Genomic DNA, 26,531 nt, shown 5'->3' on the forward strand with positions numbered 1-26,531 from the left:
ATGCACAACACATCAGCTGTATGTGACCAGGCAAAAAAAACAAAAAACTTTCCAAGCCAAACCATATTATAACCGCTACACACGGCCTACATTGTTGTCACAATATTAGCTAAAGTAACGTCATAATCAGCATAGCTAATAGAACTAACGCATTAGTAAACTTGCTACAATCATGCAGTAATGTTACAGTGTACCGTCAGTAAGCAGTTTAGCAGTTACACCGGTGTGCACCCGGTGGCAATACATTTGTAAAACCAAAAGCTTACCTTGACTTTGAAGAGTTCCAGTGTTGTGTTGGATAGTCAAAGCCAGCTAGCTCACATAGTATCCCTCTGTTTGAGCAGGGCGTTTGAGTAGGCTAAAGTAGCTAGCTCCATTTGCTAGCTAAGTAAGTGAAAGTGAAAAAGAAATAATGAAACCTCTGTCTTTGTCTTTCGCTTGCATCTCCTTCATTTTGGAAGAAATTAATTTGTTCAAAACTATTCAACTATTGTCTTTCCCTCTCTTTGAGTCAACTACTCGCCACATGTTATGCACTGCAGTGCTACCTAGCTGCAGCTTATGCTTTCAGTACTAGATTAATTATCTGATCCTTTGATTGAGTAGACAACATATCAGTTCATGCTTCAAGAGCTTTGATAGATTGGAGGATGTCCTCCGGATGTTGTCATAAATTACTGTCTAAGTCTATGGAAGGGGGTGAGAACTATGAGCCTCCTAGGTTTTGTATTGAAGTCAATGTACCCAGAAGAGGACAGGAGCTTGCTGTCCTCCGGCTACACCATGGTGCTACCCTACAGAGTGCTGTTGAGGCTACTGTAGACCTTCATTGTAAAACCGTGTGTTTTAATCCATTATTTGGTGAACATATGAATAATTTAGTTTTATCTTAAAAGGATAACTTTTTCAATGTTTTGCCAAGAGTGTGCAATGCTGTCTTCAAGGCAAAGGGTGTCTACTTAAAAAAAATCGCAAATATAAAATTGGTTTTGTTTAACACTTTTTTTGGTGACTACATGATTCCATATGTGTTATTTCGTCGTTTTGAGGTCTTCACTATTATTCTACAATGTAGAAAATAGTGAAAATGAAGAAAAACCCATGAATGAGTAGGTGTGTTCAAACTTTTGACTGGTACTGTACATAGAATGTTGCACATACTCATAGTGCAAGTAACAACGGGTGGGCAGCAGGGTGATCAGGAGGATGTGGAGCTTGTTGTTTATTTAGATTTACCTCGTCTAGATTTAAATCTAATAGACATACAAATGTGCGCTACAGTATTTACATTTCATTTTTATTTTCCTCTTCCTCCCCCTGTATTGAACAATAGTTCCCTCTTCTGCACAGCTAAGCCACATAGCCTTCTGTAGAATAGTATAAAACTGATTTGTTGAATGTTAAAGGTACTGTCATACAAAGTGGAGTATTATAGAAGACATAACAGTTTTATGTAGCTATGTCCAACCTCTGCCGTATGGTATTCTCTGTAGAGTGCATAGTTAGGTTTTGCAAAGCCTGACGCCATACTCGCATTGTATCGTAGGATAATCTTGAAGACTGGCACATAAGGCTATACTGCTTAGTAGAGATGAGCTTGATACTTGCCCGCTATGATTAAAACAAGGAACTGTAACGCCTTTTTATGTTATGTTTTCACACATATTGGGTCGTATTCATTTGTGCACACTGTAACAAAACATTTTAACAAAGGAAAACAAAAACAAGTGTATCTTATTCGACAAATCCATGTAGTCCTTCCCTGTTTCAGTGTGTTTTCTTCCATTTTGGTGCCTGGTAAATATGACCCTGCTATTTGGTTTGGTTTGTCTTGAGGTCATGGCAGTCATGGAACATTGAGGCCTGTGGTAATGCACAGGATGGAAAGTGTTTGGTGTGCCTCCAACCTTGACAGAAACATTGATTTTGGCTCTGAGAATGGGATTTATAGTTATTATAGCTTGGTAGACAGAGCATGGTGCTGCTGAAATTTCAAACAGAGAAAAAGTGGACTGTTAGAAATGTCAAACGTGCTCAACAACTCACAGAAAAAGATTGAATACAAAAAAAGAAAAAAACACCACATTGCTGTCATCTCGCTACTACAGCAATACAATGTATTGTACTAATAACAGTCATGCACTTGTAATTCCTCTTATCTCCCACTGACGGCCTGTTTTTGAACCAGGTGGATCATAGTGATCCCTATTCTACAGTACATCAGGTGTGTTTCTGAGTCTCCGCACGCAAAAAAAATCTACTTTGGCAAATGATCCCTTCATTGCTATATATCCCAGTCCATTGTTAATGCCACAGCATGGGCATTTGATGATATCAGAGAGAGCCTTGTTCATTCCCCCCCTGCCATGTATTTGTGTCTAATCCCTTGGTGAATGCCAGTGGTAATCGGTCATGATTTGCTGCTGCTGTTTGAAAAGTTCCTCAGTAATCTCCTGGGCTTGGAATGAGAAAAGCATGGTGCCTGGGTGGATGAGGGGGTCAGGTGCAATCTGGGCCAGTGTCAGTCCCCAGATGTCTGCAGCTTCCTGTGGCTTTGGCCCCGTCTGTTCCCTCTTCCCTCAGCTCCACTACTGTCTACTGTTGACATCTCTCTCTCTCTCTCTCTCTCTCTCTGTTTCTCCCTCTGTCTCTCTCTTTTTCTCGCATGTGGGTCTGCTTTGTGAATGACAAGCTGTCAATAAAGCGTGATTCATCCTGATCTGAGTGTAATTCCACCGGAGGTTCGGAGCGAAGACACAGGACAACGATCCGCCGTTCCAAGGACTGGGTTTACTCGTTTGACGTTGTAGGGACTTTATCGATTTAGATGTTTGCCCAGCGGTTGAGCTCAAGCTCCCCACGAGTCCGGTTAAATTGGATCCATAGTTTTGCCATCAAACAGAAATATGAAAGGATGTGTGTTTCACGGCTACTTGAAGGCTGTACGAAAGTCTCACAAGGCTTGTAAGTAGATCTAGTGTTAACATGTCTGTTGATGTCCTTATCTTATGAATACAGTCCCTTAAGAGAAAAAAATCATTGTTCTTTTTTCTGCCACTGGTCATGTTTTTTTTGTCCTAAATATTAACATGAAAATACCCAAATACTCACTACTGTGCCAGGGCATAGAAATGTGATCTGGTGAAGATTGTATGTGGAGTTTAATAAAATGATCTCTTGTTGTTGCGCTCGCTGCATGTATCACTGTCCATACTTCTTTGGGAAGCGTGGGGGAAGGAAAGCAATATTTTGCTGTGGAAATGAATGTGCTATGTGACTCACTGTTTCTCTAAATGTTAGTGTCAAAATCTATTCTTTTCCCACTCGTGTTGAATCACTAGCATTTACCAAAATCCCCCTCTTATCGCTGATATTTTGTATTAAGTCATCTTCAAAAGTCCCCTGCTGTGTTTTTCTTAACACATTGTAAACAGTATTGCTGTATTTACACCACCACTACATTCACTGTAGCTATGACCTGATTCTTCACACTTCTCCTAAAGTGTGCACTTGCACACTCACAGTCATCGATTTAACAATGTTTGGAATCTACCCCCACCCAAAACTTATTACGTACCTATACAATGCTTGTAAATCCATGACGGGGAATGTTCAAATGCATACTTTAAGGAAAGTGTGGAGAACCAGATATTGTGCTGTTGCTCGCTAAATGGTTTGGATTCTGAAGCAACTGATCGAGATGTGCAGTTGTAGGAAAGGGTGGTATTGGTAAAGCAGTGAACTAGGTCTTGAGGTTTGGCTTTTGCTGTTTTAAGGCGTAACAGACTATTGACAGTGTCACAACACCAGTAGGTGTGTTCTTAATATTTATAGGCTATTGTTGTTTTGACAGCTCATCTTAGTTTGTTTCCTGTCATTTATTGACCTGGCAGGACTAAGGACGAGGGCCTTTGTGAGGATTCTGTGCACTGATTGGATTAAATTGAACAAATATTTTTTTGAGTGTATGAGTTTGTTTAAGCATCAACAATGGGTGTCGTGGCCACAGCAGACGAAGAAGCTACAGATTGCACCTTTAAGTCTGATACCAGAACATTGCACTATATTCATCTAAGAGCGTATCTAACCATATTCAACACAATGTTTTGTGGAAATTCTCAACCCGCGCTTGTGCATCTACAAAATGGACCATGAGCTCTCTTTTCCATTCACAACATCATTGCAATGGGCTCAATCAACGTTAGCTGTCGTTTTAATGTCATGTAGGCCTTATTCATTGTGCTTAATGCAAATGGGTTCACAGTTCTGCACTTTCACAAGGCTTGAAAAGCCACAATAGTGAATTCATTGGCCGTAGCAACCACTTGTGGAAAGGGGCCTTGCGACGCTAATAAGTAATAGATTAGCCTCACAATAGTGATAGCAGGGGTCTCCAACAGTTTGATTGTGAGCTACCAGTAGCTCTCAGCCCACCTACTGTATGAGTAGCTTGCCAAATAATTCAGAAAGTGCATGTATTTTTCACACGCTCCACCACAATCTGTCATAAACAAATCTCACAAGTATCAGACACCGCAAGCTCCCAGATACTATATAATTAAATCCACATTGACATTGTCCCACCCCTGGTTAGACACAATTGTCTTTAAAAGCCAAACGTAACACAATATGTGCCAATTCATTTCTAGGAATATTGTCTCTGTATGTCTGTGTGGTGTGCGCCTCTCTTTATCGTTCACTTCGTGTAGCCAGTTAGCGATAACTGTCTTCTGAGTAGACAAAGACTTTCCCCAAAACCTTCACGATTAAATGTTAACTGCAAAGTAGGTATACCTGGCAGAATTACACTGAGTGTACAAAACATCAAGAACATCTCTTCTTTCCATGACGTAGACTGACCAGGTGAATCCAGGTGAAAGCTATGATCCCTTATTGATGTCACTTGTTAAATCCACTTCAATCAGTGTAGATGAAGGGGAGAAGACAGGTTAAATAAAGATTTTTAAGCCTTGGGACAATTGCAACATGGATTGTGTACGTGTGCCATTCAGAGGGTGAATGGGCAAGACAAAATATTAAGTGCCTTTGAACGGGGTATGGTAGTAGGTGCCAGGCGCACCGGTTTGTCAAAACTTGACACAACTGTGAAGCATTGGAGTCAACATGGGTCAGCATCCCTGTGGAACGCTTTCGACAACTTATAGAGTCCTTGCCCCAACGAATTGAGGCTGTTCTGAGGGAAAAGGTGTTCTTAATGTTTTGTACTCTCAGTGTATATCAGGATTCTTTCTACAGTATCAACTGGGTGGGCTTTTGTTTTGTAAACTCTGTCATGACATTTGGAGGAGCAAAAACATTGCTAGACCAGCACGTTCTTTGCTCCTAAAATTCTCAATTAAAGGGGTATTACACTCAAATGTTTTACCCTCAAGAATGGTCTTCTAAAGTGATTTAAGCATTGACATGGACTTAGAACATCAATTGTCATTGTTTCTCTACTAATAATTGTAATTTGTAAAAATAAAAAAGATTTTTTTCTTAAAAAGGGAAAATAACAGAAAGCTACATTCGGGAAAATACAAGTGCTTATTTGAAAGCTAGGAAGAAATGAATGAGTTGCTCGTGACATGTTTCATAAATAAAAGTAGCTCTCATTAGTGATGTGCGAGTTGACTCATAACCCGCAGTCCGCACGGTTATATCCGCGGGGCGGGTTTAGGGTCAAGAAATATTGTGTAGATGAAGGGCGGGTGGGTGGCGGTCAGGTTGAAAAATATGATTTTTTCATGATGTTAATCTGCCGTTAGTGCGTAGCCTAAGCCTAAACGTTAGGGCTAACTGTAGCGCACCAATACACATCAATTGCCAAATGCTTTTGGAAACTTGGGCAGAAAAGGTTAACGTTGATCCACTGAGGCAAAATTAACAATGGAGATTAATTCAAGAAGAGAAAAGCTGCAAAATGGAGAGTTGAAAATATATAGAAGGGAGGAACAGAACAGTAGTCTAATGTTTGGGAAAGATGTGGTGAAAGAGGATGATGGCAGTGTTATTGTTATGTTTGTGAGGTTCTATACAAATTAGACAGTTACACGATGGGGACTTCTAGGTGGGTTGTTTTTGTCTTTTAAAATGAATTATGCAATAATTATGTGTAAATATTCAAATAATAACCATCATATTGAAGGTAACTTAGTCACGCGATGACATGTGTGGTCCTCCCACTAAGACTCGCCAGTGAAAGCATGCAGTTTATAAGGCAACAGATGAAATAAATGATGAACTTCACAGGGTGGGAAAAGTGTAAGGTGATGAGGTTGATGCTCCTTTCCAACAAATATTGAGGGTCTTATTCTGGTGACATGATGATCGATTGTTGGCTGCCGTTTGACAAATAAAAATAATCTCATTCTTTTGTACATTAGTGTGCTCTAGCCAACAGTGCACAGTGGGCACGCTCGCTATATAACACAACATTTTTTGTGAGAAAACCATCAGTAGGGTTGAAAATGCCACGGTACATAAGAATTTAACTGCAAAAGGTATTTTTATGTGCACTATGTCATCACACACAGTCTTTTCTGCAACAAGTCAATTTGATGGAAACATCACTGGTGGGAAAATGCACATTGTTTTTATGCAGATTTTTGAATATTTGCAGGAAAATCTGTCACCAATTGACCGTAGGTCTATAACATCTCACATAGTCTAATATAATATTAACTCCTGCAGAATTAAGTATTTCTTGCAGTAAAATTATACACCAAATGTCAATTTTGACTCGAACGAGAGAGGAGAAATATGTTTTATTTCTTTCAGCATCATAAGAGAATGAATGTGCGTTTAGGGACTGTCTGGAAAGGTGCTGTCATAAAAGATGATAGTATTTCAACCACATAAAATATGCATCCAAGCCAAACTGAAATCTTCACAAAAACATGTTGGGTCATTGAAACAGCTTTTCATTTCCTTCAAACCGGTCTAACTGATGCCATTTGGAAATGTTTCACGGAAAATCTTTATAGCATTTTCTCCTCGGTTCATAAACATCGTTGCTGCACGACATTATTCTTGTGAGCAAGGGTTGATTTAGTCTTCTAGGGCAACAAGTAGTGACGTATCTATATACTGTATGTATCTAATGATAGTCAAGTTGACTAACAAATAGCCTACCAAATTGCAGTGGTGGAAAAAGTACCCAGTTGTCATAAAGTCAAGATACCTTAATAGAAAATTACTCAAAAAAGTGAAAGTCACCCAGTAAAATACTACTTGAGAAAAAGTCTACAAGTATTTGGTTTTAAATATACTTAAGTATCAAAAGTAAATGTAAATGCTAAAATATACTTAAATATCAAAAGTAAAAGTATAAATAATTTCATATTCCTTATATTAAGCAAACCAGTCTCTTGTTATTTAAATGTACGGATAGCCAGGGGCACTCTCCAACACGCAGACATAATTTACAAACGAAGCATGTGTGTTTAGTGAGCTCGCCAGATCAGAGACAGTAGACATGACCAGAGATGTTCTCTTGATAAGTGCTTGTTTTTCCTGTCCTGCTAAGTATTCAAAATGTAACAAGTACTTTTGGGTGTCAGGGAAAATGTATGGAGTAAAAAGTACATTATTTTCTACAGGAATGTAGTGAAGTAAAAATTGACAAAAATATAAATAGTAAAGTACAGATACCCCAAAAAACAACTTAAGTACTACTTTAGAGTAATTTTACTTAAGTACTTTACACCACTGCCAAATGGCTGGAAATGATAAGCAGAAACACGCTAACATCTAAAAAGGCCTGTCAAAAAATGAATTCCAATATCTCTGACTGTAGAGTGCATTTTCAACATTTATGGGTTAGGATCGGGTGCGTGCTTAAGATTTTCACTTCATCACATATAGTCGTGCGGTTCCAGATGGGCTATCAGCAAATGCGTCCGGGTGCGAACAAACACATGACACTAGCTCTCATGCTAGAAAAGGTTGGAGACCCCTGAGTTAGAGGTTTGAACCCGTTGAACGAACTGCACCATGAGACGCAACTCCAAACAACTGACTCACTGACACGCTTCCTGCTTTACTACTTTAGCATACTAACAATTATGAAAAACACACTTCATGAAGAGGAAAAAGCATTATTCCATGTTGCATTTCTTTGCATAACCACACAACTTGTATTTCTCAGACATCTATAGATCTTTTGCCATGAAGAGGAGTCACAATCCCCTTTTTAGTATTGATTTTTTTATATTTTTATGACAGAACAGTAGGGATATATGTAGGGGGAGATAGTGATAGAAGGGCACAGAGCAGAGCCGGACTTATCAATTACGCTAGTGTGTATTTCTCTATATTATTTTAGGTTGGTGGACAATGTAACATCCACATTTGTAATGGATGATAGTGGACGATAGGGTTTATCAAAATGTATGCTGGATGGAGTAAATGTTATCTTTTACTCTCTACTTGGTTATATAACACAGGAAGTAAACATTTGCCAGTTATATTAAGTTCTGTAAATATTGGTGTTCTGCTTTCCAAAAGTTTATATCTCACTTTTTATGTGTATCTAACTACTGTCACCAAACGGACCCAGCTAGCACATTTGGTTCTATGGAAGTTGTGGGTTTCCCATTGGTTCTGGGACCAAAGGCATACGTTTCCTGACCTGTAAAAGGTTACGTTTAAAAAAAAAAGTTTTGCCTGTTCTGAGAGTGTAAATGTTTATGTTGCAGGGAGGTTCTAACAGTTTTCCTGGGAGGTTTTATTTACGTTCTTAGAATGGAAATGGTAGGTTATTTGAAGGTAATTAACTAATGTTCTGTATACACCTGGAAGTCCCGTAGGGATGTATAGAGAAACACTGGTGACTGTATTTGGCTTTTGTGTTCAAAACTATTCTCTCTCTTTCTCTCTCTCACTCTCTCTGCGTTCTTCAAGGTGGTTCCACCCCAACATCACCGGCATCGAGGCAGAGCAGCTCCTGTTGACGCGGGGGGTCCACGGCAGTTTCCTAGCCCGGCCGAGCAAGAGCAACCCGGGGGATTTTACTCTCTCTGTCAGGTAGCAGCGTCCATGTTACCAGCATGTCACATTTTGGTTCCCAGAATGTTGTGGGAAAGTTATTTGTTCAATAACCAAAGGAGAACAGCATTGTTTTCTCCTAGCGCTTTAGCCTAGCACTTTAGCCTAACGCTAGCCGCCTATGCACCACAACATTGTCGCTGATGTCAACTTCAGCATTCAGAGAAAACCAAACTCGGGTGTATTGTCTCCTGGGGACGGCTGAGCAATTTTAATGAAGGCAAGAGTCAAGCCGCATGTCATCTGTGCACAGTTGGCCAAGCTGAAATGGGAAATAATCGCTCCTCATTTAGCAAGCTAGCGAGCGAATGAGAGCCTTGCCTTTGGGTGAACAGTCGCAGCTTGTGGGAATCCGAGCTTGAAATATGCCTTTGTTGCTCTCCCGAGTTTCTAGGAAACGGAGAACGTTTGTTTCCCCCCTAGGTTGAAAAAAAAGTATGAAACTGGTATAAGATAACCTTTCACAAGAATGGATATCATAAGGTGAATGCACCAATTTGTAAGTCGCTCTGGATAAGAGCGTCTGCTAAATGACTTAAATGTAAATGTAATTCACATATGATTTAAATCACTTTTTGACTGTACCCCTTTCTATTTTGAATGAAACCTTACCATACATAAGGTAACCATACGTGTTTGCCCAATGTAGAAGTGGTCAGAAAGTGACTTTTGGACCTGAAATCATAACCCTGGCAGACCTGTTGTAAGCTTTCAAATGATATCAAACTCACTCAACTTTGAGCACCTCTATCTCTTGATTCCGGTCCAAAAAGTCACTTTCTGACCACTTTTTCCATGGGCAAACATGTATGGAAAGTTTTGTTTAAATTAAAAGGGATGCTGTCAAAACAAAAAGTGATTGAATTCAAATGGATTTACCCTTACATCACCGTCAGACTTAGGCCTGTATCATAGTGGAACCTTCCAGATCTCTGACAGATCACTCGCTCCTCCCTGTTCCACTGATCCCTTTCACTGCGGACACTCATCCAGACCTCCAGATGGCCTCTCCAATCTGTCCCGAGATGTTAGTGCCACATGTCACCTCTCAACGTGACACCACACCACAACGTCCCCACTACTATGTACTTCTTCCACTCAGACAAACGCACATTATAGAGTTGGCTTTGGAAGTCTGTAATTGTTGTTTAGAAGTGTGCGTAGGGGTATAGGGAGTGTGTGTGCGTGAGCGAGAGAGAGTGTGTGAGAGTGTGTTTCTAAGCGTGTGCAGGATGGGAGTGTCCATAATTATGTGGCAGCAACGGCAAATTGACTTCAGAGCAAAGCGCTCATAAAAGGATATTTAATATTTATCCCTTTCATACACAGACCAAAATCCCACTAATTTAACATGCTTGCATTTTATACCAGCTTTTTTGCTTATCTGAAAGGGGTAGGGGGTAAAAGGCATAGAAAATAAAAGCCACCTTAAGACCTAGTCATGATTCCTGCATTTTCACAGACCCTGTAACCAAAATACAGGTATGGGTCTGTGTGAATGATTCTCTGCTTTTCTGCAGGTAAATTCATTAGATCATCCCTAATTTGAACTGCAAACAGCTGCCTTGGTTTAACAACAATCCCCACCCCTCCCAATTTACCAGTTACCCACTGGTATGTATAAAAGGGGTGTAGCTGTAAAGAAGGGGCTGTTTGAAAGGAGGTCATATAAACTTACCACAGCTTCTGTCTGAAATTGGTATTTCTGAACACTTCTACCATGAGCAAGCATGTATGGAAGGGTTCATTCAACTCAAAAGGAGTGCAGTCAGAAAGTGATTGAATTCATATAGAACGACCTTTACGCCACAACAGCCCTTTGAGGAATATGACCTCTTTTGACCTCCATGTTTGAAATCATCAAGTCTAACCCTGTCCCATGACATTACATTTCACTGAATTATGAACAGTTATAGTAGAACAGTTCTGTATTTGGAGAGCTGAATAGAAAAGAGAAGTGTGGCGTTCTGGTAAACAGCAGGCCTCTGTGACTTCCTGCAGCGCGAGGAGAGAGAGAGTGGCTCTGCTTTGGCAACGGAAGCTTTTAAGAGGCTCATGAGTTGGAAAAAGCTCCTGGAAAAGGTCCAGCGTCGTCCTTTAGCGCATCGCTCTTTAGCAGAGAGAGAGAGAGACGGGGAGAGAGCAGTTAGGCTGGCAGCAGCAGTGAGTAGGGAGTGTGGCAGGCCAGGCAGTAGCTCTTAATAACATTAAGGCTGGGGGTCCATGTCGAGGTCTGACCTGGCTGATGCCTGTGGTTATGTGGTGACTTTGGGCTGCCTAACTGCGTGTGTGCGTGTGTGTGTGTGGTATAATTGAGAATTGGCAGCCTTATTTTGTGTCTGCACTGTTTTGCTATTGAAAGTAGGCTCTGCACCGACATCAATGGATAAGATTACATTTTCGAACACATTTATTTGCTTGAGAGATTACACCAAAAATAAATTATATCAAAATATCCTGTTTGATTGTGAAAAAATCAATACTTATTTGTCATGCCCTGACCTTAGTTATATTTGTTTTCTTTATTATTTGGTTAGGTCAGGGTGTGACAAGGGTGGTTTGTTTAGTTTTTGTATTGTCTAGGGGTTTTCTAGTCTAGGTGTTTATATGTCTATGGTTGCCTAGATTGGTTCTTAATCAGAGGCAGTTGTTTATCGTTGTCTCTGATTGGGGACCATATTTAGGTAGCCATATTCCTTGGGTATTTTGTGGGTTGTTGTTCTATGTTTAGTTGCCTGTTCTGTACTAGCCATATAGCTTCATGTTCGTTTTGTTGTTTTGTTAGTTTGTTTAGTGTTTATTTCGTTTATTAAAGAGGAATATATTCTAATCACGCTGCACCTTGGTCTCATCGTTATGACGATCGTGACGTTATTAAGTCATCACGAACGGATGAAAGTCCTTTTAAATGAACTGATGAGAGCCATGTCCTTTTAAGCACAGTTCTTTGCACTTTGTTTTCTTTGTGACTATTCAGGGATGCCTTACCCTGTGACCAAGCTAACTGTCTCTTACTTGTGTAATCGTATCTCACACTCTCATATCACACACACACTCACACACTCACATCACACACACTCTCACACTCTCATATCTCACACACTCTCATATCAAACACACCCTCAAATCTCAGTCTCATATCACACACATACACTCTCACCCTCATATCTCACACACTCATATCACTCACACACTCACACTCTCATATCTCACACTCTCATATCTCACACACTCATATCACCCACCCACTCTCACACACTCACACACTCTCATATCACACACACACTCACACACTTGCATATAACACACTCTCTCAATCGTGTATGTACTCACACACAATCACATATCACAGACACTCTCCTCTCTCACTCTCTCACACACTCTCACAGACACACTCTGAGAGAGTAATTAACAAGTTATTAGTAGTGTCTACTTACCAGTGTGTTATTTAGCCTCGGGATGGGTGGTTGCTAACGTGCGCTAATGTGACTAGAATGACGTTGTATACAACAGCCGGGTCATAGACACAACTTTCCTGTACATAGACATGTCTTATATGGGCAGAAAGCTTAAATTCTTGTTAATCTAACTGCGGTGTCCAATTAATAGTAGCTATTACAGTGAAAACTTAACATGCTATTGTTTGAGGAGAATGCACAACAACAAAAAATGTTTAACACTGCAACTGGTTTGATACATTCACCTCTGTAGGAAAATAATGTACTTACATTCAGTAATTTTCCTTTGATTTGTCATCCTGAGGGTCCCAGAGATAAAATGTTGCATAGTTTTGTTTGATAAAATCAATTTTTATGTTCAAATGTAGGAACTGGGGGCTACAGTTTGACCCCACTGCTGTCTTTGGCTCCCCACCCACCCCGCCCGGCCATGTAGATTTTTGAAAGTTAGTGAATAAGATAATGATCCAACATGTATGACATTCTTGGGAGTGTGTAAACATTTTTATCTCCAAAGGATTTTTGTATGTTCTCTATAGTTATGTACCTTGAAAATGTATCAATTGACCAATTCGGCACAATTGGGCAAACTCCTGGCAGACATGATACAAAATATTGTGTAATGTAATTCTTCACTGGATCAGTCTGAAACTTTGCACACATACTGCTGCCATCTGGTGGCCAAAATCTAAATGACACCTAGACTCATATCTGAAAGTATGGCCTTTCTCTTGCATTTCAAAGATGATGGGGGAAAACCCCCAAAAAGAATGCATGTTTTTTTGTTTGTATTATCCTTTACCAGATCTAATATGTTATATTCTCCTACATTAATTTTACATTTCCACAAACTTCAGTGTTTCCTTTCAAATGGCATCAAGAATATGCATATCCTTGCTTCAGGTCCTGAGCTACAGGCAGTTAGATTTGGGTATGTCATTTTAGGCGAAAACTGAAAAAAGGTTACGATCCTTAAGAGGTTTTAAGCATTAAGACCCGAGGGGGTGTGGAATATGGCAAATATACCACGGCTAAGGGCTGTTCTTATGCATGACGCAACGCATAGCCCTTAGCCATGGTATATTGGCCATATATAACAACCCCCGAGATGCCTTATTGCTACATAAACTGGTTACCAACATAATTGGAGCAGTAAAAATAAATGATTTGTCATACCCGTGGTATACGATCTGATATACCACGGCTGTCAGCCAATCAGCATTCAGGGCTCAACCCACCCAGTTTATAATAGATGTTAGATGAGGGAAATCCAGCTCGTCTCTCTCTCGTCGTAATGGACGTCCTGGGACTCCACTGGGCTGTGTTGTCTCATTCTCCCTGCTTTTCCCTTTGCTTATCTCTCCCTTCTTTCCTGGCCCGGCCTGGGGCTGGATGGCAGGGGGAGGCCAGGGCTGATAGTGGGGGATGGGGAAGGTTAAACATTGTGATGTTAACTGTTCCAGTAGGGTCCGGAGTCAGAGACCCTTCTAGAGTAATGTGTATTTAAGTAGGCTGGTTTCCATTGACCCAGGTTAATTTGACAAAAGTAATGTCACAAAAAAATTCTTTGCGGTGTGTAATGTAAAAACGGCTGATATAGAAGACATTTTTTAAAGATCGACAAAAATGTTATCCTTTCGAAAGGGATGGATTTTTATTTTATCTAACTTTCTTTTATTGCGACAAATGAGGAGGGAAACTGTGTTTATAAAATAAGTGATGAGTGCCGAAAATGTTTGCAGGTACACGGGGCACATGATCACGTACAGCACCAGTCAAAAGTTTGGACACACCTCATTTCAGGGTTTTTCTTTCTTTTTACTATATTCTACATTGTAGAATAATAGTGAAGACATCAGAACTATGAAATAACACATGGAATCATGTAGTAATCAAAAAAGTGTTCAACAAATCAAAATATATTTTATATTTAAGACCCTTTGCCAGTCCATCATTACTTTAAGTCAATCCGGAAAATTTAAATAACTTTGAAAGTTTCTTCAAGTGTAGTCGGGGGAAAAAAATCAGTCGCTATGATGAAACTGGCTCTCATGAGGACCGCCACAGGAAAGGAAGACCCAGAGTTACCTCTGCTGCAGAGGATAAGTTCATTAGAGTTAACTGCACCTCAGATTGCAGCCCAAATAAATGCTTCACAGAGTTCAAGTAACAGACACATCTCAACATCAACTGTTCAGAGGAGACTCCGTGAATCAGGCCTTCATGGTCGAATTGCTGCAAAGAAACCACTACTAAAAGGACACCAATAATACAAAGAGACTTGCTTGGTCCAAGAAACACGAGCAATGGACATTAAACTGGTGGAAATCTGTCCTTTGGTCTGATGAGTCCAAATGTGCGATTTTTGGTTCCAACCGCAGTGTCTTTTTGAGATGCAGAGTAGGTGAACAGATGATGTCCGCATGTCTAATTCCCACCGTGAAGCATGGAGGAGGAGGTGTGATGGTGTGGGGGTGCTTTGCTGGTGACACTGATTTATTTAGAATTCAAGGCACACTTAACCAGCATGGCTACCACAGCATTCTGCAGAGATAAGCCATCTCATCTGGTTTGTGCTTAGTCCCACTATCATTTGTTTTTTTTGTTTCACCTCCAGGCTGTGTAAGGGCTATTTGACCAAGAAGGGTGATGGAGTGCTCCATCAGATGACCTGGCCTCCACAATCCCCCGACCTCAACCCAATTGAGATGGTTTGGGATGAGTTGGACCGCAAAGTGAAGGAAAAGCAGCCAACAAGTGCTCAGTATATGTGGGAACTCCTTCAAGACTGTTGGAAAAGCATTGCAGGTGAAGCTGGTTGAGAGAATGCCGAGTGTCATCAAGGCAAAAAAAGGTGGCTACTTTTTTGGTTAGTACATGATTTCATATGTGTTATTTCATAGATTGGATATCTTCACTGTTATAATACAATGTAGAAAATAGTAAAAATAAAGAAAAGGCTTTTGAATGAGTAGGTGTGTCCAAACTTTTGACTGGTACTGCATGTCATCAGGTAACTAAAGCACCACTTCACATTTTATTCTAAATGCCTACTGCTTGCTAAGTCTATTTTTGAACAATACAAATAACGTTTCTTTGCAGGACAAGGATTGTGTTGAATTTCAAGAATACCTGAATTGATAGCCTTGCTTTTCTGGTTGTCTGGATGCAATTTTCACCATCCAATTATTTCAGATCTACAGGAGTGCAAGCACAGGAAGAGGTGAAGCGAGAGGATTTACTCCGCCCAAAATCTGTCCGTGTGATATAAGCTCTTTTTTTGTATGGAAGTCTATTAGAGAATGTTGAATTATGTGAGGCTTATTTGAGCAAATAGAAGTTTAGTAACGTTTAGGCTGTTAAATGTACTGATATAAGTTGATGCAATCGGCATTCTGGCAACTTTGGAGAAAAACAACAACTTAGTTGTGCCTGTTGTTCACATGCATATCTGCCCTATCGTTAGCTAGAATGGTCACACCTGAGCTTGCCATCTTTGAGGACATGTACAGTGCCTTCAGAAAGTATTCATACTCCTTGATTTATTCATTTTGTTGTGTTACAGCCTGAATTCAAAATGGATTAAATCGATTTTTTTTCTCAGCCGTCTACACACAATAATGACAAAGTGAAGTTTTTGCAAATGTATTGAAAATGAAATACGGAGATGAAGTATTCACACCCCTGAGTCAATACTTTGTAGAAGTGCTTCTGGGTCTTTCTGGGTAAGTCTATAAGAGCTTTACACACCTGGGTTGTACAACATTTGCCCATTATTCTTCAAGGTCTTTCAAATTGGTTGTTGATCATTGCTAGACAACCATTTTTAGGTCTTGCCATAGATTTTCAAGTAGATTTAAGTCAAAACTGTAACTCGGCCACTCGGGAACATTCATTGTCTTCTTGTTAAGCTACTCCAGTGTAGATGTGGCCTTGTGTTTTAGGTTATTGTCCTGCTGAAAGGTGAAATAATCTCCCAGTGTCTGGTGGAAAGCACACAGAACCAGGTTTTGCTCTAAGATTTTGCCTGTGCTTAGCTCCAATCCATTTATTTTTTATCCTGAAAAAACTCCCCAGTCCCTAACGATTACAAGCATACCCATGACATGATACAGCCACCACTATTATTGAAAATATGGAGAGTGGTACTCAGTCATGTGTTGTATTGGATTTGCCCCAAACATAACACTTTGTATTCAAGATAAAAAGTTAATTGCTTTGCCACATTTTTTTGCAGTATTACTTTAGTGCCTTGTTGCGAACAGGATGCATATTTAAGAATAAAAAAAATTCTGCAAAGTCTTCATTCTTTTCACTCTGTCAATTAGTTTATTATGGTGGAGTAACTACAATGTTGTTGATCCATTCTCAGTCCATTCTCAGTCCATTCAACTCTGTAACTGTTTTAAAGTCACCATTGGCCTCGTGGTGAAATTCCTGAGCGGTTTCCTGCTTCTCCGGCAACTGAGTTAGGAAGGATGCCTGTATCTTTGTAGTGACTGGGTGTATTGATACACCACCCAAAGTGTAATTAATAACTTCTCCATGCTCAAAGGAATATTCATTGTCTGCTTTTTTTAAATTCTTACCCATCTACCAGTAGGTGCCCTTTGCAAGGCATTGCAAAACTTCCCTGGTCTTTGTTGTTGAATCTGTGTTTGAAATTCACTGCTCGACTGAGGGCCTTTACAGATAATTGTATGTGTGGGTTACAGAGATGAGGTAATCATTCAAAAATAACGTTAAACACTATTATTGCACACAGAGTGAGTCCATGCAACTTATTATGTGACTTGTTAAGCAAATGTTTACTCCTGAACTTATTTAGGCTTGTCATAACAAAGGGCTTGAATACCTATTGACTCAAGACAATTCAGCTTTTCATTTTTTATTAATTTGTACACATTTAGAAAATGTAATTGCAATTTGACATTATGGGGTATTGTGTGTAGGTCAGTGACTGAAAATCTAAATTGAACCCACCATGACAAAAAAATATTGGCACTTTAGAATTATTAGATGACTTACTTGCGTTCTATCCAAACTGGCTTCTGCGGGCTACCTGAGACATGAAACAGATAGGTGAGGGTATATGGATTGTTGCCAAATTATTAATGCACAGTTTGCCTAAAATGGATAATGGAAACGCTTCAACTCCCATTATTAATCGACACCATCTATTTATTTTTTATAATAATTATTTTGTGATGTCATTACTTCCAGATAGCGGTTTCTATCGACACCAAGACAATTAAATGGAAACATACTGTAGCAGTCAATTGTCACATCTATTTTCTATGCAAACTTTCTATTTGTCCACAAAAATATCACTGGACAAGTTCATGGAAACATAGCTAGTGAGACCAGTTGTTATGGGTTAGACCTTTACAGCTCAGATATAACAACAGTTTGAGTTTTGTTACAGCCTGAATGATTATATATATTTTGTACCTTTATTTATTAACTAGGAAAGTCAGTTAAGAACAAATTCTTATTTTCAATGATGGCCTAGGAACAGCGGGTTAACTGCCTTGTTCATGGGCGGAACGACAGTTTTTTTTTTTACCTTGTCAGCTCGTGGATTCGATCTTGCAACCTTTCGGTTACTAGTTCAACGCTCTAACCACTAGGCTACCTGTCACCCCGAATTCAAGACGGATTAATTTTTTTTCTTTTTCTCACCCAGCTACAAAAAATACCCCATAATTACAAAGTGAAAAAATGTTTTTAGATTTTTTTTATTTTTTAAATGAATATACAGAAATATCTTATTTGCATAAGTATTCACAGCCCTTAGTAACACCCCTTGTTTTGTAGAAGTACCTTTACTTGATATGTACCGGTAGGTTTCTCTTATGGGTGGCACAAATTAGGATGTGGGGGAAGGGAATGGGCATGGTATAAGCAAATTAAATACTGTAGTATTACTATAGTTAAACTGTAGTGTTTTTGCAGACTGTAGAGTGCACAATGAATGGAGCCAAATACAGTGTTTCTATAGCAAAATATCTTATTCATCCATTTTTGTTTTAATTTTTAAGCATTAAATGACCTGGTATAATGGTCCATTGCGCTTTTGCCCAAATTCGGCCTTTAATCATTTACACAGTAACAATTTTGTAAGTAATACTTTGGATCTGCAAAGTTCTTCCTGTAAATGTTGTTGTTAAATGTAGTCCTTGTGCATAGAATTGTATGGTTTGTTAAACTTTGAAATCAATGGTTTTTGTTTGGTTTACATTTTAAAGTAAAATATCGGAGTTGGTCTCTGACCCCCCCCCCCCCCCCCAAAAAAAAAACACATCTCTGTCCAACAGTACTACTTGATATTGCAGTTGTCATAATCAGGTACAGGAGCTAGTATCTAGCAGATTCAAGGATGAAGTATGGCACATTGATAATGTGTGCTATGTCTCCAAGTCTGCAACAGACCAAGCCCATCTGCAGAGTAAAATGTAGTTGGATGTTTTTGGCTCATTGCGATGTCATTAATCGTGTTAAATTCCCACAAACAGCCTGCCACACACGCACGCGCACGCATTGCAGCCGTCACTGGCCATTAGTAGCCACAGACAGGGAGGCATACTACTCCACTCAAACATTCATAACACAATTACAGGGATGGAGGGAGTGCAGGTTTATAGGCAAGATAGAGATGGATGGAGAGAGAAGTGGAGAGAGACAGTGATGGGAAGCAGAGTGAGAAAGGGAGTGACAGAGAGAGAGGGAGGGAGATATGATTAGCTACACTTTTTATGACTGTTACTTGATCATCAATTTGCAGAGCGAAGGCTTACTAATTACATTCAAACTAGATATCAGATAGCATAATGTGCAGTGTTGTCACTTTTCTAATTGCCTGTGTTAGATCGCTAGCTATGATCTTTTTTGTAAAAGCGTGTGGAGTGGGAGTTGTGGTTGGCTGCATGCTCAAACCCGGTCTTCTTCTGAGTGTGTAGGTGTACTTAGACAACAAAGCCTATGTTTGAAGGTTGTTTTGCCTTGTTGCAGCAGAAAAATGGTGCTCTGATATTTTTACTGCAATGGAAAAAATGTCAAAATAAGTAGTCTGACTTGTTTCCATACTGATAAGAATGTTTCGGTTTAGAATGCTGTATGTGTGTGTTTGAATGCATGCATGCATTTGTGTGTGTGTGTGTGTGACACTGTCTCTTTGGCTGTGTATCTTGTAAAGTGACAGTGACTGTTTTATGACCTTGTCTGAGCTGTGCTCTCTAGTCACCTGCATTTCATGAAAAGCAGTTTCTTTCAAATACTCACTTCAAATAAAATCTCCTTTAAGCCTTTAATATGAAATAAACATGGTATTATAGAGGGATAATATTGTCTGATAAGGTTTTTTCTAGAAGGAAAACAGTCTTATTTCTGTACAGATTTGTTGAATAAACTGTTTCCTATTGTTCAGAAATGATTGGGTATTCACTGTACCGCTGATCAAATCAACCTGTTATTTTCATACAGGTTTTTGTGGTATTTTGTCTTGCTCTGTTCACACACACACACACACACACACACACACACACACACACACACACACACACACACACACACACACAGTGGTAATCTAACCTCTATTAACCAACCCTACAGGACTCTGCGATGGCCACATTTTTACCAAAATCAACAATTCCCCAAATATTATGCGAAAGCTTGCAAATTTGACCACTCACTGCATAATTACCTCATAGTCAAAGCATCGCAATATTATCGCATAAAACTGACCCATCACCGTAGTGCAGAAAGAGGGCTTGCAATTTCAACCAAACATTTACCACATCATATGGTTCAATCAAGCCACAAGTCAACAGACTTTTGTCCTCATCAGCGCATTTCCGCGACAAATGTTAGAAATTCATAGCATATTGCCCCGCAAAAACACCTCTGCTACATACTGCAGGGTAAACCGGTTACCTAATAAATAGTTACCTATTTGAACAATGTGCACTGTGACTAACCCTGACTCTCTTCCCTATGTGTGTGTGTGTGTGTGTGTGTGTGTGTGTGTGTGTGTGTGTGTGTGTGTGTGTGTGTGTGTGTGTGTGTGTGTGTGTGTGTGTGTGTGTGTGTGTGTGTGTGTGTGTGTGTGTGTGTGTGTGTGTGTGTGTGTGTGTGTGTGTCAGGCGGAGTGATGAGGTCACCCATATTAAGATCCAGAATTCAGGGGACTACTACGACCTCTATGGAGGGGAGAAGTTTGCCACGCTGGCAGAGCTGGTGCAGTACTACACAGAGCAGCACGACCTCCTCAGAGAGAGGAATGGAGACGTCATCGAGCTCAAGTACCCACTCAACTGCAAAGACCCCACCTCCGAGAGGTACGCACACACAGAAATTAACAACCACAGACAGCATTTACAATCCAATACATGCACGCATGTTCACACACACACACACACACACACACACACACACACACACACACACACACACACACACACAGGCATCTCTGTCTCTCTGCACATTGTGACGTACAATGTATCAGTTTGTATCTGTTTCTAAGAACAATGTGTGATCTCTGTCAAGCATGGTTTCTGTGGCTTCTCCATGAAACACCTCCTGAGACCTCTTGTTGGAACCTCCTACACATTCACATATGTAAGCTCTCATACAGACACAGACATGCAGAGGCACACACTATTCCGGTTTCTTTGTAACACCATCACGTGTGCAAACTCAACTCAGAAACAAACACACTTTTCGATTTCTTAAGTTAACAATTCAATATATACGGCGGGGTTGGGGTGACTTTCATTTCAACCCTCATTGCTTTTCAATGGTATTAGTACACTGCTCAAAAAATAAAGGGAACACTTAAACAACACAATGTAACTCCAAGTCAATCACACTTCTGTGAAATCAAACTGTCCACTTAGGAAGCAACACTGATTGACAATAAATTTCACATGCTGTTGTGCAAATGGAATAGACAAAAGGTGGAAATTATAGGCAATTAGCAAGACACCCCCAATAAAGGAGTGATTCTGCAGGTGGTGACCACAGACCACTTCTCAGTTCCTATGCTTCCTGGCTGATGTTTTGGTCACTTTTGAATGCTGGCGGTGCTCTCACTCCGCCTTTGTGCAAGGAGTAGCACTGCCAGAGCCCTGCAAAATGACCTCCAGCACATTTGTGGCCTGCTGGAGGTCATTTTGCAGGGCTCTGGCAGTGCACCTCCTTGCACAAAGGCAGAGGTAGCGGTCCTGCTGCTGGGTTGTTGCCCTCCTACGGCCTCCTCCACGTCTCCTGATGTACTGGCCTGTCTCCTGGTAGCGCCTCCATGCTCTGGACACTACGCTAACAGACACAGCAAACCTTCTTGCCACAGCTCGCATTGATGTGCCATCCTGGATGAGCTGCACTACCTGAGCCACTTGTGTGGGTTGTAGAATCCGTCTCATGCTACCACTAGAGTGAAAGCACCACCAGCATTCAAAAGTGACCAAAACATCAGCCAGGAAGCATAGGAACTGAGAAGTGGTCTGTGGTCACCACCTGCAGAATCACTCCTTTATTGAGGGTGTCTTGCTAATTGCCTATAATTTCCACATTTTGTCTATTCCATTTGCACAACAGCATGTGCAATTTATTGTCAATCAGTGTTGCTTCCTAAGTGGACAGTTTGATTTCACAGACGTGTGATTGACTTGGAGTTACATTGTGTTGTTTAAGTGTTCCCTTTATTTTTTTGAGCAGTGTATATTCAAACGTAATAGTCATGTCATAAATTGTCTGACTCTACATCTACCAATCTACCCTAGGTGGTACCACGGGCACCTCTCTGGGCGCGACGCTGAGAAGCTGCTTACGGACAAGGGCAAGCCTGGCAGTTTCCTGGTGCGCGAGAGCCAGAGTAAACCAGGTGACTTCGTGCTCTCTGTCCTCACCAACGAGGAGAAGCATGAAAACGTGGACCGCAAGACCAAGGTTACCCACGTCATGATCCGATACCAGGTAACACGTCATGATCCGATACCAGGTAACACGTCATGATCCGATACCAGGTAACACGTCATGATCCGATACCAGGTAACACGTCATGATCCGATACCAGGTAAGACCAGCTAGGGCCTACACTGAGCCAGAGCTATGCATATAGTTTGGCAAGCAATGTTTGAGATGTAGACTTTTAATGGGTGCCATGTTGGCACCAAACGTTTTAGGCTGGTCATAACATGGTTATTAACATTGTTTGATGCCAACATTGCAGACCGTTCGCTGAACTAGTTGTGGTATATCAAAATACGATGAGTGTCATCGCTGCCGGCTTACCTGACAGGTACTCGCTAACCTGCACCTACTGTGAGCCAGGTGGCACTGCAATCGCTAATCATTCTTCCTCCTTCAAGGCGCTCCACACGTAACTGGAGTGGGACTTCTCAAGTGTGGTACCCCCCTTAACTGGTGTTTCGTCGATAAGCACACGACACTTCAGAGGGCCTCAGCGGCAGAACGAGTATTCTGGAATTACCCCCTCGATCCCACCACTCAACTCAGCCTCCCTAATGCCTGCTTGGCTCTGCCACCGTTCAATCCTCTTCAGCCAGATCCAACGAGATGCCTCTTCTGCCTGCTTGCTGATATCAGCCCCCAGCTTCTTCATTGCCACTCCTTCAATGCTGAGCAGCCCCAGGGTTCTCCAGAGTGATTTGCCTGCAAAGGCCCTTCAGCCAACCTCAAGTGGTAGATTCCAGACTCCATCCATTTTGCTGACTCTCAAGGATGAGGGACTGGTATTTATTGAGCTTCCATTCTCTCCTCCCAGGGCACTGTAAGCTCGACGAGGACCACCTGGTTGGTGCTTCTAGATCAGAGGACTATATCTGGTCTTAGACTTGTGCTGGCTATCTCCTCAGGGAGAGCAGCTGCTTCTTGAGGTCTGCCTGCATCTCTGTTGCCTACTGTGGCAAGTATCCCTTTGTTCCTTGTTCTCTTTGCTGCACTCTCTCCTGACCTGTGGAAGTACCTGGCAAACCATTTCATCCTTGCTGTCCCGAAGCATCATGGCTTGACATGCTTTTGTTGCCTTGAACTCCTCTAACACAGATGTTATTGGCAGCTGCAGCTTGCTGCCTGTGCTGTACAGACCGATGGAGCAGAAGCTTCTTGGGTTAGGGTTAGGGTTAGGGCTTTCAGCAGCCTCCAGACTCTCTTCCTGAGCCTTTTGCAGTATTTGTACACCTTGTATGGAATACCATTAGGCCCTGGCTTTGATCTTCCCCTGGCCTTTTTGAGAAAGTCATTCACCTCCGCCAGCTGGCTTCTGACATCTCACGTCTGAGGTCACTGTGCACTCCACAAAGGTGCTCCTCCACCTTTTCCTTCATTGCTTTCAGCTCTCCTGATATTTTGTCCCCCAGGGGTTTTGATAGATACTGGAAGGGGTTCTTTGTAAAGTCTCTCCCCTCCTTCATTGGCCTACTTCTGGCCCTGCGATGGTACTCAGCTCGCCACAAAGTCTGAATGCACTCTCTCAGGTTGTCACGGATGTTCTTCAATGCTAGTTTCTCTTCCTCTCTTGGTTTTTGAAAAGCCTTCATAAGCCTCCGCAAGTCGCCTCTTAGCGTTACGTCCTTCAGATGTCGGTTTTCTTTTGGCTTGATGTTTGCCTTGGATTTCCTCTCCTCTTTTCAAAGCAGTCAGCCCCTATGATCCAGAAGATAGTTGACATTGCTCAGATTTTCTCCCCTACATCTCCTGCGAGGGTTACCTCCAAGCACTTGGTCCACATCTCAATCGAATATCTCCTATTCCTTCTTTGCTGATGCAGCAGTCCATTTCACAGGTTGCTTCCTGGTCTCTCCTGTGTTGGTGTTCAATACAGATTGCTTTGTCTCTCCTGTTGGTCGTCTGTCTCCCCTGATGCATCAGTGATGTTGCGTATGGAGATTCTGGGGACTGTGGTTTGGCTCCTGCCCCGGAATCTCCCCCGTCTCACCAGCTTGCCCTGTGTGTTGCACATCACCTTTGGGTAGTGTACACTTCATCTTTGCCTGATGTATCTTCAGACCCCTCTCGTTTTTGCAGATCTTCCCACATCTGCAGACCCAAGATAAATCGCTTAGCTGTTCCGTCATCGGTTGTCCATCATGGGCTGATCATAACAGTGGTCTGTCCTGTAGGTCGATCATCTGTAGGTCGATCGACTCTTTCCTAGCTGTCACCATACTTCCATGGTTGTCAACTAGTCTTTCCTAGTTGTCTGTGTCTCCAGAAGGGAATATAAAAAAAATACAATGAGGGTCATCGCTTCTGGCTCACTTTACAGGTTCTCGCTACCCTGCGCCTTCTGTGAGCCGGATGGCACTGCAATCGTTACTCCTATAATATACCATCTTTGCATAACACACCTTGGTTAGCAATTTGTAGAGCACATACTTTGATAGACTTCATTGTTTAGACTACTAGACTAAGAGCTAGACCAGCCTTTCTCAATCTGTTGTGGGCCCAACCATTATTCCATATATCACAAGCACACCTGATTCAAATTAACAGGGGCTTGATTAGTTGAAAACCGGCCTAGCTAGCAGTAGGCTAACTCTTACAGGCTAGCTTTTATTATAGAAAGGCCTTTGGCTTAGGGTCTAGCAGGTTACCTGGCAGGGCTAGAAGACAGGTAGGGCAGCTAGGAATATAGGAACTAGCATGCTTGTAGCCCCTATCCTGCCAGCTAGATTGGCCTATCAGGCTATCTGGCAGGGCTAGCAGGCTAGTAGGGAAAGCAGGCTTGTAAGGCTAGCAGGATAGTAGGGACTAGCAGGCTAGTAGGGGTAGCAAACAGCGCTAACAGAAGGCAAGAAACACATTTTCATGATTTCACCAATGACATCAAAATCAATAAATCATAGCAGGTTTTTTGGGCTCATTCAGTAGTTTCTACTTGATTAACCAGAATCCCATTGAAAAATATTGTTAAAAGTAACATTTCTCCTTATAAATTGAAAATTATACTGTTTTCTGCTTCCTGTCTAGTTCTTCCTGTCTAGTGTCAAAACACAGGTTTTAAATGTCCAAACTCATAACCAATATGCTGAAATATGTCATAATATTTTGAACACCAAACCATAAACATTTGTCTCTAAACATACGTGTCACAGATGACTTGTATTTTGCTTAATTAGTACCTTATAAGTGCACACGCACCAATATTTACCTAGCGGCCTTGTTCTACTGTAATCAATAGCGAGCAAAATGAATCATTCAAATCAATATTGTATTGAAATCAATGGAACTGCGGCAACATGTCCCTTTTAAACTCTTCTAAGAGACAAACCTCAAAGATATTGGGTATACTACATACACTAGTCGGTAGATGAAAACCTGTTGTAGCCATTTATCAACTTTTATATTTCTATAATAATTTTTTTCCGGTAGATGGCTAATACAAAAAAGTTAACACTTTTCTTGACTGGATAATTTAAACGAATCACCACCTCACATCGGTTTCTAAATAGCGACAGAGGTTGGCTTTCATTTGAGTGATAGCTAACCATAAAATCGGTGAATTCATGTCAGGTCAGAGACATTTATAAGCAGCTGTGTTTTCTGTTTCACTACGGACTGGTGCATTATGACAAAAACACAGTGGGGAGAACAAGTATTTGATACACTGCCGATTTTGCAGGTTTTCCTACTTACAAAGCATGTAGAGGTCTGTAATTTTTATCATAGGTACACTTCAACTGTGAGAGACAGAATCTAAAACAAAAATCCAGAAAATCACATTGTATGATTTTTAAGTAATTAATTTGCATTTTATTGCATGACATAAGTATTTGATACATCAGAAAAGCAGAACTTAATATTTGGTACAGAAACCTTTGTTTGCAATTACAGAGATCATACGTTTCCTGTAGTTCTTAACCAGGTTTGCACACACTGCAGCAGGGATTTTGTTTTAAGCAATTGATGTTGTGAGATCGTGATGACTATAAACTTTTACACTAACATCACCAATCTGAGGTAAACAGGATGTGCATTTCTTGTAATTATTTTGTGGTAAAAACT

At 40.9% G+C, this 26,531-nt stretch overlaps 1 protein-coding gene across 5 annotated transcripts in view; it reads left to right on the forward strand.

Annotated features, from left to right (window-relative positions):
• Positions 1-26,531, forward strand: part of LOC129830189 (tyrosine-protein phosphatase non-receptor type 11-like) — a 60,464-nt gene that overhangs the window by 16,590 nt on the left and 17,343 nt on the right. For 4 of the 5 annotated variants that reach the window (XM_055892539.1, XM_055892540.1, XM_055892542.1 and 1 more), the window contains exons 2-4: positions 8,905-9,027; positions 20,648-20,842; positions 22,286-22,478. In XM_055892539.1, coding sequence (XP_055748514.1) covers positions 8,905-9,027; positions 20,648-20,842; positions 22,286-22,478 — 511 coding nt within the window. Of the gene's footprint in view, positions 1-8,904; positions 9,028-20,647; positions 20,843-21,050; positions 21,123-22,285; positions 22,479-26,531 lie in introns of those variants that run through there. The other variant, XM_055892543.1, reaches the window with a different exon arrangement.

The sequence above is a fragment of the Salvelinus fontinalis genome, chromosome 31, assembly GCF_029448725.1.
Source record: "Salvelinus fontinalis isolate EN_2023a chromosome 31, ASM2944872v1, whole genome shotgun sequence".
NCBI lineage: Eukaryota > Metazoa > Chordata > Actinopteri > Salmoniformes > Salmonidae > Salvelinus > Salvelinus fontinalis.